Genomic DNA, 14399 nt, shown 5'->3' on the forward strand with positions numbered 1-14399 from the left:
TTTATAGTTGCTGTATAATTATGTTATCATTTAGTTACACAAATTTGTCTTTAGGTTTTTTGGGTTTTTTTGAGGCAGGGTCTCATTATGTAGCTCAGGTTGTCCTCAATCTTGGTGATCCTTCTGTCTCTACCTCCCAGGTGCTGAGATTACAGGCATGTGCTATCACACCTGACTCACCTTTGGCGTTTTTTTAAGATCTGAAATCTTGCGTACTTATTTGGGTCATCTGTGTTGGTACCTTAAAATGAGTATTGTATGTAATTTGTGATTGTGTTGGTTTCTTTTTAGAATATGGCTTGTAAAGCATACTATGAGTAAAACAAAAGGGATAGGTGGTTCTTAGATGTGTAGAATGGACTTTCTCTTTTATATCTAAAGATGTGTAGAATGGACTTTCTCTTTTATATATAAAGACTTTTATATCTAAGTCTTTTCTAAAGAAAAGACTTCTTAATTTCTGCTGGTTGTCCTGTGAGATGAGTCCATTGTTACCGCCTCTCTATATTTTTGGGGAGAAGCTAGAAATCTTTGTTTTTATGTGATTCTTCAGATTGTTTAGTGTTCACAACATAAAAAAAAAGTTTTAGGGGAAGTAATTGGCTTATAGCATGCAATTTGTAATGTCTGCCTTAGTCTTCAGGGTGAGGGTTGGGCATTAAAAGGCCTACTGTCTCAAGCACCTTCTCCCAGAGTGTAATAGTAAGCATAGTTGTGGAAGAGCTCCATGGTTCTTTAGGTCTCTTACTGAAGGATAAACTTTGGAAATTTGGAAAAGATCCACAAGATCAGCTGTAAAAGGCTGAAGCATCCAGTTTTTCAACTAATTGAGCAAGGAATGATTCAGAAAATTAGGAGAAACTACAACATAATTTAAATCTGTGCTGTTCATTTTCAGAGAATTTTAGTAGCAAAGTAGTCCTACTAGATAGAAAAATCAGTTGGTAGGAGTTGAATAAATAAAAATGTGTTTCTTTTTTCCATGGTGTGCCTTTATTTGTTATAGATGAAGATTAAGCCCAGGTATAATTTACTATTGTACAATGAATTCCTTGGTGGTTTAAATTACCCTTTGACAATGTTAAAAGGTACTTTAGGATAGTTTATGAAGAAGTTTGAGAACATATGTTTAACCTAAGTTTTAACTACCATGTAAGAATTACCACAAGTAGTAGTGAACAAACACCAGAGCTGTGAAGTTTGGTGTTAATACCATAACCCTTTTATATTACTCAATTTACTCAAATTCTAAATTCTTTGTTCTCTGTATCTGTGTTAGTTTTTTCGTTGCTATGACCAAATACCTGACAGGAACAACTAAAGGAAAAGGATTATTTATTTTGGCTCCTGGTTTCAGAGATATCAGTCTGTCAAGGTAGAGAGAGTGTGGCATGTTAGAACAGTTCACATCATGGTAGCCAGGAAGCAAAGAAAAGCAGTACAGGCAGAGGCCAAGGAAAGATCTAGCCCCCAAGGAGAGGTCTCGTCACCTCCCTCACTTTCTCCTAATAATGCCGTCATGTTAGACTCCAGAGGATGAAGCCAGTCTCTTAAATTTTCCTCAGTCCAATCAAGTTAGCCATTAGGATTGACCATCGCAGTGTTTAAGCCTTTGAAACAAAGCTCCTTGTCCTTTTGAGATTGGTTTTGTGAACTTTTGTGTCCTTGCATATTGTGATAGCCTTATTTTGCAACTAATACAAATGTAATTTAGGGACAGCCATATTCTTGTAATTATGGTGCTGTTCTTCACCTTGTGGATTTGTGTTTTTGTTTTGTTTTGTTTTGGCAGTACTGAGGTTTGAACTCACGTCCTTACTCTATGAGAACATTTTTTGAATGTCCTTTCTCTAAGCAGTTTGATTAAAATGCCAGGTTCTCCATTCTGTCTGTGCGTGAGCTTGGTGGCATTCTCTCTTCTATGAGTTCTTATGCCTTTGAGAACAGATTAAACAGGAACTGTTTTTTGGTGGGGTTTTTCCCCATTATGTAGAGTATAATGGGGTAAATTAGGTAACTCATGCTCTTGTTTCTGTGTAGAAGGATAATACAGGCATATGTTCATGTTGTTATTCAAAACGTGTTCTTTTGACACATAGTCCCCAATGCCAGCCTGCCTCTAACGCCATTGTTAGGTAAACTTGAAGAGTGTCTTTCAGTCTCTCTGAGTCTGAGTTCTCTCATGTGTAGATGGTAAGGTTATACGGATACAAATGCGTGTGAATATCTAGCCTACTACTGAGCTTCAGCAGAGTACTCCCTTCCTCATGCTTTCTGCCTTATCTTAGAGGATTTACCTTTGACTTTTATGTGACAGTTACTATTTGTGTATCAAATGAGTACAGTAAGCTTACCTTACTCACAGGCTTATCATATGGTTTTAACCAAGCGCAGTCAATAAATAGATAAATAATGGAAAGAAATTTCAAAAACGGGAGTTTACAACTCCCACTCATATAACATACAGATCAGTTGATGCAAAGACATTCTCAGTCTCATGTTTTCATCAGTTGTATTTAAATTGTTGTATGATCTGCTCAGCGTTTCCCTGCCCTCGATTTTGTAAAAATCAGCTTCCTAAAAAGCAAATGGTACCCCAAAAAGCAAGGTAAAAGATATTATGCTTAATTTAGGTGATAAAATTAAAAATTTAAGTTTGTTGAAAGGCAGCACATCTTTAGCAGAAGTTGGTGGCCTAATTTGGAAAATGAATTAAGCATCATGGCACAGCACTGAGCTCTGTGCATCCGGAGATTTGTGTTGCCTCAGCAGCAGCCTCTTCGGAACCATACACCCCTGGACATCAAGGGTCTTCTGCAGTTGTAGCTTACCGATTGCTATTTCATCTACATATATACATGTGCATAAATACCTGTATCAGGTCTGACATCCAGGATGGGTTACGTTATTTGTGTATAGCTTGATAAACCCTGGCTCCAGTTTAGGATTTCTGAGTTAAGAAACTTAGACTACTTGAGTATGTTTCAGAAATTAAATTCAGATAAAAGCAGATAAATAAAAATACTATGTCAGTCTGCCAAAAGAAGGTATCTTTCAGGAGAAATACATGTTTAAAAGGGAGAAATTTAGCATTTATTGAATTTCATTGTGCATAGGTGCTAGAACTAAAATAGTATCTTATTAAAAATTTGTATCAGAAATAAGTAAGTATAGTACTTATCATATGTAAAGATAACTAGAACATAGGCAGCCCTTCCTTCCAAGGGGCTTAATCTTTTTTAAGGGAAGTATGCATACAAGTTGGTTTTTCTTCAGTCTGCCATAACACAGAACCATTGGGTGGCTTAAACAGAAATGTTTTGCCTCACACTTCTGGAGGTTAGACATCTGAAATCAAGCTGTTGGCAAGATTGGATCTGGAGACTGAGGGAGAATATATTTCGGCTCTTTCCTTTCCTTATAGATGGTCATCTTCCCCGTGTCTCTATATATTATCTTCCAGACTCTGTCGCTCTCTACATCCAATTTCCTCTTATTATAAGGACACCATTCATACTGGATGAGGGCTCATCGTAATGACCTCATTTGGATCCTAAATACAAATAAGGTCACATGCTGAGGTGCGGAAGTTAGGACTCTAATCTTATTGGGAGGGTCACAGTTCAACCCATAAGACAGGCTCTAGGTGATAATACTTGACATTAGAAGAGATTCTCATTTGAAGATTCTGCAATTCCTCATTCCCTAAAGCAGAAATAATAGTTTACATGTGAGTAAAGTTTCTGAGGTGCTTTTTCCAGCAAACTTCTGTCTTTAGAAGATATAGCTAAATTATTTCTGAGATCCAAAACATACCATCTTCAAAGCAGTTCCTCCTCCTGATTTTTGGTTTTATTTATGGAACCATCGTTTTGAATCCTTCCAAATTAAACACTAGCATCTCTTATGTCCCTATGTAAAATAGCATGAGCACACACTCGCCCCTTACCCTGCTAAATTGTTCTCTGCAGCTCTTCTCATAGCCTGACACTGTAAGAACGTGTATTTCCTGGTCCAATGAGATAGGGCCTTAATGGGACTTTGCCTTCTCAGCCTTAACTGATTCTGTACCTGAAACTTAAGAACTGAATAGGTTCAGGTAAATGAGGACTATCTTTTTGCTCCTTTATGCTGCAATGTAAGCACCATGGAAGAAGTAGCTCCTTTTGCTCATGGCTTCATTTCTGTCATCTGGGAAAGTGCCTAGCATGCCTGTGCGTGCTCGGGAGCAAGAAGTTGAGGAGATGAACAGGTACTTGCTTCTCCTTTTCCCTGTTTCCTACGCACATTGCTGGAAATTGTGCTCAGGCCCTGTACTTAAGCACAGAATTGTAATCTCACAAGTGCCACATGAGAGGTAGGAATTACTCCCTCTCTCATTTTTCACATAAAGCAACTGAGGCACAGAGAACTTCTTAAACTAGCAGTTAAAGTCATGGTGCTCTGTTGGTAAAGTACACAACTGGGTTCAAACCTGTCTTCTCACTCTAGAGACCTTGGTTATAGCTACTGCACTACCTCTGCAGGGACTCCTGTGCTTTGCTTTCCAGTCCTGCTCTGTTTTACCAAACCGTGCTGAGAATCCTTCCTTTGTAGTCACTTTGATGACTCCACTTAGTTCCAGAGAATGTACTTAAGACTTCTTCACAGTCTAGTTCCATGGCAGGGCTAGGTGGGGGCAGAGAAGCCCCTAGTTGAAGAATGATGTGTAATCACAAAGATGAAAGAGAGATGGCTTGCACATATCCCTGGTCTAGGCCTTTAGAACATGGCAGCAGCAAGGTCAAGTCTGCTCTCATGAAACTTACACTCTGGGAGTATTGAAGTGCTGAATGAAAATAGAATAAGGGGAATGCTGGAGGGCACATGGCAAAGATTGCTGTTTTATACAGGACGGTCTGTAGAGTTGTTTGAAAAGGTAACAGTAACACAGACCTAAGCGTGTAGACAGGTGAGTTTGGCAGGCAGTGCGAAGTCAGATTATGTTCATGGAAGGCATTATGAGCCATTGTGACAAAAGCCAATTGTGAGGGTACAATGTTGGTGCTTTATGAAGGATCACCAATTTCTTAAAAAGCATAAATAAGTCTACAAATATGCTTCCTGTGGAAACCTAGGCCATTGGGGTTAGACTGTCACAAACAGTGTCATCTAGTGGCTATTTATGAGAAATGTAGGTTGTAAGCCTTCCAGAGAATTAGCAGGTGCTATAGTTTGTGCTGCCAGTTCAATTTTATAAATAGAAACTATGTGTACCTGAAAACCCCTCAGTTTAGGAACTATTTGAGATTGTTAAAAACATCATGTCCCTTTACCCCACATACTGCACCTGCTGCCTTAGAATAGACACACACATAACCACAATATAATTACAAAAAATAGAGAAGTAAGCATTAATGCATCATTATTATTTAACCTAGATCTGATTATCTGATTATTATTTAATCTAGACAACAATATGTTAATTTTTTCCCGTGCCCTTCGTAGAAAAAAATGTTTTTATTTTTCTGACCCAGAATCCAATCCAGAATCACAGATTTCGTTTATGCCTCTAAATCTTGAACGGTTTCATTGCCTGCCTTTCTTTTTTTTGTGAGGGGGAGGTGGTTAACTGGGGTTTGAACTCAGGGCTTCATGCTTGCTAGGCAGGGGCTCTACTGCTTGAGCCACTCTGCCAGCCCCTCCCTTTCTTTCTTGACATTGATATTTTTAAGGAATATAGACCACTTATGAAAGTCCCTTGGTTTGGATTTGTCTGTTTCCTTATGACTTGGGTTATGTATGCTGGCACTACCTAAATAAATTTTACCTTCCTTGGTGCATCACACCAGGAGGCACATGATGCTTATCCTTGTATTGGTGATGTTAAGTTGGTGACTCAAAATGGTGACTATTTAATTCTAACAGTCTTTCATATGAACAGCATCCTATTATTGGAGGACCCCCCCCATTAATTTATTCATCATTGATGTGAATTTATGGAAGTCTTGTTGAATTCAGTGAATTTTAATTCATTACTCTGATTTTTATGTTCAGATTCTTTCAGATTTGGCTATTCAGAATCCCTTCAGTTGGCTTCTTGTCCTTTTGTCAGGTTATTTCAGGCTAAGCCTTGAAATCAGTCATTTCTGAGGAGACTTGGTTCCTTTTAAAAGAGATTGGTATTGAGAAAGTAAACATACTATAAACATTTGTTTTATACAGTACTTCTTTTTCCTAAATAGAATGTCTTGAAGTCACTCCATTTGAGTTCTTAGAGCTCTTTCTCATTCTTTTTCGTGGATTCCCAAGTATTTTCAAGTTCATATTTTACTTAAAAGAAACCCCAACTGGAAAATACCATACACACACACATACACACACACACACACACACACACACACACACACACATCATGGGTATGATTGATGCAAGATAGGTCACTAGGAATATGAATCATTACACTCAAATGCAAAGAAATGTACTGTTTACTTATATGCTTTAGACAATAGTAAATATTTAAGTTAAAATATTCTGTGATTCTCTGCTTTAACTAGCTTTTTCACTTAATACTGTGTGATCATCTTGAATTTAAGGACTTTTACCATCCTTGAGATTCTGTTTCCTCATTAGTTTGGCAAACATTAAAAAAGTTAGTATTTGGTATTGAAAGGAAACTTGTCATACATTGTTAATGGGAGTGTAAATTGACATAATATTTATGGAATGCAGTTTAGCAGTATGTATAAAAAAGTAAGTGATACCCCTTTTTCTGGCTTCTTATCTTCTAGGAATTTGTTACCCTGAAATATATGCACATGGGTTATTCATAGATTAATCTGTGATGTAAAAAGGGAGATATTTACAGAGAGCAGCTATTTGTTAAAATGAGGATGCATCCCTCCCCCCACCTCTTACAAATGAGGCACCTCTGTCACTATTTAGGCAATAATTTCTTAAATTTTACTAAATGAAAAAAAATGCCTTGAAATTTTTTTTTGGTAGTACTGGGCTTGAACTCAGAGCTTTCATGTTGAGCCACTCCACCAGCCCTATTTTTGTGAAGAGTTTTTCAAGATAGGGTCTTGTGAACTATTTGCCCGGACTGGCCTCGAACCTCAGTCCTCCTGATCTCTGCCTCCTGAGTAGCTAGATTACAGGCGTGAGCCACCGGTGCCCAGCTTGAACATTGTATTTTTTCTAGCTGTTGTTTAAAAATAGGACTATAGGAGGCTAGCAGAGTAGCTTAAGTGTTAAGAGTGCCTGCCTAGCAAGTGTGAGGCCTTGACACCAAACCCCAGTACTGGAATAGATGCACACTTATATTCCTATAAAGGATGGTATAGAAGAACTGGCTTATGATCCCTTTGGGGAAGAGAAAATGAAGGATTGAGAAACTGAGGCAACTTAATTTTTTGAATGAGCAACAAAACCTTAAAATAAATGACCTAAAGCAAAATGGAAGTTTATTTTCTTCCCGATTAAAACTCTGGGGATGTATCCCTAGTTGCTTCTGCTTTGTGACGTATCACGAACCCAGACTCTTTCTAGCTCACTTCTCTTGCCATCCTTAGGACCAGGTGGCATCTATGCTGCAGACATGAGAAGATAAAGGTACCTGGTGTACAAGTTGTTTCTTGAGGGTTTCCCTCCTAATAACCACCCCCAATGTCACTCCCTTCTCCCTCCCACCTACACCCTTCATTTCTCACTGCCCTCAAGAGTTAGTCTGGGTTTTTAAATTCTTTTAATTTTTCCTTAGAATTTAGAAATCATTACCTCATTATCTTTTAGTATGAGATATTTGGTACCAGTTTCAATACTGCCATTTTAACTGTTTTTTTTTTCCTAGAATCCTTTAGGATCTTTTTAAAACTAAAATTCTGAAATTTCCTTAATAAGGTGTCTGTCTATAAGTAAAGCCATTCCTGTTTAGCAATAGGAAGGCCCTTTTGATTTAAATGGAGATCCCATTCAGTGTCTAGGAGTTGCTTATAATTCTTTCAAGTTTTTTCCTCCTGCATCTCTCATTCTGAGTTTCAGAACTTGTGGTTTGATTGTCTCTGTCTCTTAATTCTTCTCATGCAGTTGTTATCTCCATAGATGACTTTTTTCTTCTCCCTTTGTTTAAGGAACTCTGTTTTCTAAAACTTTTTTTTGTGTGTGTGTGTGTTTTTTTCTGTTAACACCTTTTGAAAAAATGGTCTGATGAACAGGTTGATGAAAAGCTAAATAAATATTTTTAGCGGAATTTATTTTTTCTGCTAAAACTATGGAAAGTGTTGCTAAGCCAGGTGCAGTGGCTTGTGCTACCCAGGAGGCTGAGGCAGGACGATTGAGCCCAGGAGTTCCAAGTCAACCTAGGCAACATAGTGAGATCTCATTTCAAAGAAGCGGGGGGGAACAGCAACAACATAAAAAAACCAGGAATACTCGATGGCTTGCTGTTTTGCTTAAAGTTCAACATGAATACATGATAAAATTAGTTTTTCTTTTCTTTTTTTTTTTTTTTAAGGTACTGGGATTTGAACTCTGGGCCTCCTGTTTGCTAGGCAGGCTCTCTACCACTTGAACCACAACCCCAGCAAAAGTCTCATTTTTAACCTATAAGCTAAACTTTGTGAATCTAGTGGTGGCTGGTAGGGATGTAGCTCAGCACAACCCTTTTAGAAAACAGTCATACTGTTTGTACTGACTGGAGGAAAATATCCCGAAATACTAGTAGTTGTTCAGATTAGGGGGATCTCAAGGCAAATATTTTACAAATGGGAGAATGTTTTTAACCCTATCTAGTAGTCTCATTTTAAGAAAAGAACTTTAAAATTACCTAAAAATACTCAATGGCTATATTTTTAGTAGTGAAAATTAGAAACCAGTGAAATGTGCAACTGAATTAGAAGGTGCCAAAATGAGTGATAATACTTGTGAGGGAAGCACATCGAGATTTAAGAGACTGCATGGAAGCAAAGTAATATTGTTCTTGAAGTCCTCTTTTCTTTATCCATCTGGAGTTGAGCATGTTTGTGTCATTTCTTAGATCTGAAACTCAGCACCGAGGCTCTGCGCCCCACTCTGAGAGTGATCTCCCAGAGCAGGAAGAGGAGATTCTGGGGTCCGATGATGATGAGCAGGAAGACCCCAATGATTACTGTAAAGGTAAGTTGTTAAGGAGAAACTGAGGAGTTGCAATTTTTCATTTGGACATTTGAGCTAGTCACATAAGTACACTTTTGAGGCTTTCTGCTTGTTTTGTTCTTTCCTGTAGAAATAAGAGATAGTATTTGCTCTTAATTTGACTTTATCTTAGTCCAATTTTACATTAAATGTGTTTGTTTTTTCTTTTTAATTTTTATTTTTTGGTGGAGCTGGGGATTGAACTCAGGGCCTTGAGCCTACTAAGCAAGTGCCCTGCAACTGAACAATACCCTAACACTGTTTTTACCTTTTTTCTCTTATTTAACTTAATAAATTTCAGAAAGACATTAAACACAAAAGAAAATACAAGCTCTCTGTAGTGCTATTATCTCCAGAAGTAACCAAATGTAACATTTTAGTGTGTGGTTTTGGTTTTTTGTTTGGTTGGTTTTTGATTGTTTGGGATTTGTTTTGTTTACTTTTGTTTGAGACAGGATCTTGCTCTGTAGCCCAGGCTGGACTCAAACTCATGATCTTCCTGACTCAGCCTCCTGAATGCTTGGCTTTTAGATGTTGCTGTCATGTCCTGTTGGTATATAGATTTTCTTTAAAAAAATACCTTATTAATATTTTTTTTTTCCTCACAGTGGTGGATGCTAAGATAAGTTAAACTGGAATCACAGATACTTAAACTGTGTCACCAGGTTGCTAGCTATCTTTTTTTTTTTTTCTTGATGAGGCCAGGTTCATAATGGAAACTATTGAACTATCTAGGACAAGAATTTGGCTCTTATTCTTCAAGAGCAAAGATAAATTTTAAAATACCTTGAAATTTGTCAGCTTTTTTATACCTCCTCTTTTTTTTGTTTACATATATTTAGAGAAGCCTGTCCTCCCATTTTCTACTTTTTAGCTAGATAATAAAATTCATTATTCCCACTCCTAAAAAAGAACATTCTGAGACTTCTACTATAAGTAGATCTGTATGTTTAAATAAATGTATTGAATTTTTGAGGGGCAAGAATATTGTGATACATGCTCCTATTTTTGATATGGGATGAGGTTGGTTCTATGGAGGAGTATCACTTGCTCAATTTAAAATCTTACTAAGATTATTTTTTGTACCATGAGCTCAGTAGTACTGTGTGCCTGATTTGATTGTTTAGATTTTCCTCTATTGATTTGACTTTATAGAAGAAACTATTTTCATTTGATAAAAGGTATGTAGATGTTGAAAAATAAGATGTGAGGTGACTTTTTCCTACTGTTCAAGTGTCATTTCTCATTCTGGTTCCTCTGATTATGTTCCTCCAATTGCTTCTTCCAGGAGGTTATCATCTTGTGAAAATTGGAGATCTATTCAATGGGAGATATCATGTGATCCGAAAGTTGGGCTGGGGACACTTTTCAACAGTGTGGTTATCATGGGATATTCAGTAAGTTTTGGTGGCCCTGCAAAAGAATTAAATTGTCCTCCATATTTTTATCGATATTCCAGAAATGATCTGGGCTTCAGTCTATCTCTGTACTGATTTCTTGGTCAGAACTTTGCTGTTGGTAGTAGTCTTTATGGTCTTGAACAAATCACTTTCCTGCCATGCTGAGTCAGTTTTATATATGTGCCTCTCCACATTAGAGACAAAAGATTGATGAAATTCCTACCAATAAAGCACTTGGAATTCCTAAATTCTGGGCTTTATAAATATTTAATGAGTGTAAATTAATACCTGCCTTCTCACTGGAGTAGAGTTCAATTTTCAGATAATGTTAGACCAAGCAGTGTGAAATTATTTATTCTTGTAAAATATTTGCTCAGTTGTGTAGTCTAAAATTTTTGTCTAATAAAAATTATGGCTGAGGTTATCTGAGAACATTTTCTGTTCCTGTAAATGAAATCTGCCCAGTGACACCATTAATAGGTATAAGCCATCCTATAGGAGTCGCTTATCTTTGGCTACAGCAAACATGAAATCAGTATCTGTACTTGCTCACTGTCTCCCAGTTGTAACTAAATCATAGCTTCCTAAAGTAAAAGTAGATACTCAGTCTTAATTGCCTGTGTTTGTTTCTTAGGGGAAAAAAGTTTGTGGCCATGAAAGTAGTTAAAAGTGCTGAGCACTATACTGAAACTGCACTCGATGAAATCCGGTTGCTGAAATCAGTGAGTATTGTGTGTGACCTTCAGAGCATTATGAGAAAATGACACTGTATTGCAGTGAGGCCTACAAATAGTAGACTCTTTTGGCTAAATTTTTACTGTATTGACTGCAGAATTCCGGTAGCAAAAATAAGTGCTGTACTCATTAATTCCATTTGTACCTGGAAACTTTGGTGAATTTTATCAAAACATTTATTTTCAGTTTTGTTATAAATTAGGAAGATGTCAATGTGGTAGAAGAAGCTTAAACTCAAGCTTAGAAAACCTGGATGTAGATAGGTCTCTCTTTGTCCTGGTGCATCTTCCATCTTCTTGTCTTGGTGCCTGGCCTCCAGGCCCTTTCTGGGCCTTCTTCATAATTGTTTGGACCGGGAGATCTCTAAGGCACTGTTTTTTCAGAGAGCCAGTTTGTGACTTTAAGACAAGGAGCATGTGGCCAAAATACTGCTTCCTTCATTAAGAAAGTTTTTCCATGAAAAAAAATAAACAATGTGGTTACTGCTGTACTTGATTTGCATCCTGCATTCCTCATAACTTGGTAACTAGCAGTTAATTTGGATGCCACACTTTGAGTAGCCAAATGGTTGAATTAAAAAGGTAAAATATAGACTTCCAGGAGCTCTTTCTTGGAGTTCATTTTCTTAGGTATTCCTTCCCCGCCACTTGGCTCATTTCTGTTCTTCCCCTTTGCTAAATGCTGTGTGTCTTCTCCAAAACAGGTTCGCAATTCAGACCCTAATGATCCAAACAGAGAAATGGTTGTCCAGCTATTAGATGACTTTAAAATATCAGGAGTTAATGGAACACGTATCCTTTTTCTTCATGAATAATGAAATGGCTATGACTATAATAATAACAGTTTATTTCAATAGTAAATCATGAAATAACTATCTGAAAGAAAGGAACTGGATTTGTACAGATAGCCTTGGTGTCTTTCCTCAAGGTAAACTAATAAAATTGCCTCCTCTTATTGTATACTTCTGAATACAGATCTGAATTAGGTCTTTTCGTGTGGTATGCTTTTAAGTAGGGTGCAGTGGCCCACATCTATAATCCTAGCTACTCAGAAGTCTGAGATCTGGAGGACTGTGAATCGAGGCCAACTCTGGCAAAATGTTTGTGAGACCCCCCACCTCAACCAATAACTAGGTACAGTGGTATGTACCTGTCACCCCAGCTATGCAGTTGTGGACCATAAGCTTCCTTCCTGCAACCTCTAGTGTAGCTGGGATGACAGGTGCACCCCACCGCGCCTGGCTTAGTGGTTGAGATGGGGGTCCCTCTGACTTTTTGCTCAGGCTGTCCTCAAAATGCAGTCCTCTCAGTCTCCACCTCCTGAGTAGCTGGGATTAGAGTTGTGAACCACTGCATAAGGACCCCCTATCTGTGACAGATCTCTTACTGACTTTAAGATTGTTTGTTTTTTCTCTTGTTTGATTACAGTGTTTCAGTGTGGATCTTCCTGAATTAATCTTAACTTGGAGTTCACTGAGCTTCTCTTATGTTTGAGCTATTATTTCTTCAAATACTTTCTCTGCCTCTTAATCTGTCTTCTGGGACTGTCATAGTAGTGTATGAGATACTGTCTAAAATCAAAACACTGTGGTTAAACTTTGTCACTGGGTTGATCATTGCTGTTACTTTTATGATGTGTTCATTTATTGTGAAAAGCAGATACTTTCATCTTCCTCCCTTTCCTCCCCCTGCCCCGAATTGATCATTGCTATTACCTGTCTTCCATGCCTCTACTTAACTTTTGGAACAGAGGGAGTGCAGCTATAATAACCATCTAATGTACTTGTCTGCTAATTCTAACATCTGTGTTGATTCTGAGACAATTTTCTTGTGATAGATTATTCTAAGTTTGTATACATTTTCCTGTGCCTTTGCTGCCTAGTATGTTGTACATTATTGGTTACTGGATATCTTGCCTTCCTGTAAATCTTCTAGAACTCCATTCTGGGGTGCAATTATGTTACTTGCTAATAGTTTCATCCTTTCAGGTTTTGCTTTAAAATTTGTTAGATGGGTCCAAAGCAGTGGTTGGTCTAGGAATACCCATTCCCCTCGATTGAGTCAGGACCGTCCTGATTTTGCCATCTAAAATTCCTGTGACTGAATTTTTCTAGTCTTTTTTTCCAAGCTCTGTGCAAATGCTGCGTGCTGTTCCCGCTAATCTTTTCAGATGATTTTTTCCCCCCTCCTCATAGTTTCCTCACACACATGTCCTTAATAGTAGCCTGTAAGACCCTTGAAGAGAACAATCTGCAAATTTCCAGTTATGTTTCTATAGCTTTTTCTATCGGGGGCCGTGTTCTATGAACTATAGCTGCTGTTCTCACCAAACTTGAGGCTCCATCTATTCAACTCACAGCGTCTGTCTAGAAAGACTCAAGGCAGTAAGGTGGGGTGGACAGTCTTAGGGTTCAATTCATTTTTTTCCTTCTTTCAGGGATCACTGCCTTTGTCGCCTGATGTCCAGGGTCTTCTGTTGTTCAGTGTGTTTAGTCTATTGCTTTTTTTCCCCAAACAAGAGGGCAGATGCAGTCCTACTACAAGTTCATGGTGTATATTTAACTCTGAGAAATTGCCCACCAACTTTCCAAAGTGGTTGTTCTATTTTACACTTCCACTAGCATGGTATCAGAGTTCCAGTAATTGTATATTCTCATTCACATTGATGAAAATCAGTCATTCCAGTGAGTTCGAGATGCCATCTTCTTAGAATTTTGATTTGTCATTTCCCATTGACCTTTTTTTAACTTAGAACCATTCTTGGCATTACATTGATTTGTTTTGTTTTTTTTTTTTTGGTTGGTTGAAGAATCTAGGCTGGTTTTGTTCCTTAATTTGAATTTGTTTGATCATATCCTCCTGTAAACCAATTTTGTCAAGTACGCCACATGGATGTTTTTTTCTTAAATGTATTGTGTCGGAGGGCAGATGATGTGAATTTGCGTGTGTCCTTGGGGATGTCTTACCACTTGGTTAAGACAGTGCCCTCCTGATTTCCCTATAAAAGTTCCTTGTTACTTTTATAACTAATAAGCAATATGAATTGATATTTTGACATTGTAGCAATCCTTTTTCCCAAAAGTCTTTCTCACAGTGGTTTTTAGTGATTGTA

General features: G+C 37.7%; 1 protein-coding gene across 1 annotated transcript in view; it reads left to right on the forward strand.

The window, feature by feature from the left end:
- The window catches only part of Srpk1 (SRSF protein kinase 1), a 48931-nt gene that overhangs the window by 6491 nt on the left and 28041 nt on the right, over nt 1-14399 (forward strand). Inside the window, 4 exon segments of the mRNA XM_020168912.2 lie at nt 9017-9135; nt 10442-10550; nt 11188-11275; nt 11992-12079. Of these exon segments, the coding sequence (XP_020024501.2) occupies nt 9017-9135; nt 10442-10550; nt 11188-11275; nt 11992-12079 (404 nt within the window).

Source organism: Castor canadensis, chromosome 8 (assembly GCF_047511655.1).
Source record: "Castor canadensis chromosome 8, mCasCan1.hap1v2, whole genome shotgun sequence".
NCBI classification, from domain to species: Eukaryota; Metazoa; Chordata; class Mammalia; order Rodentia; family Castoridae; genus Castor; species Castor canadensis.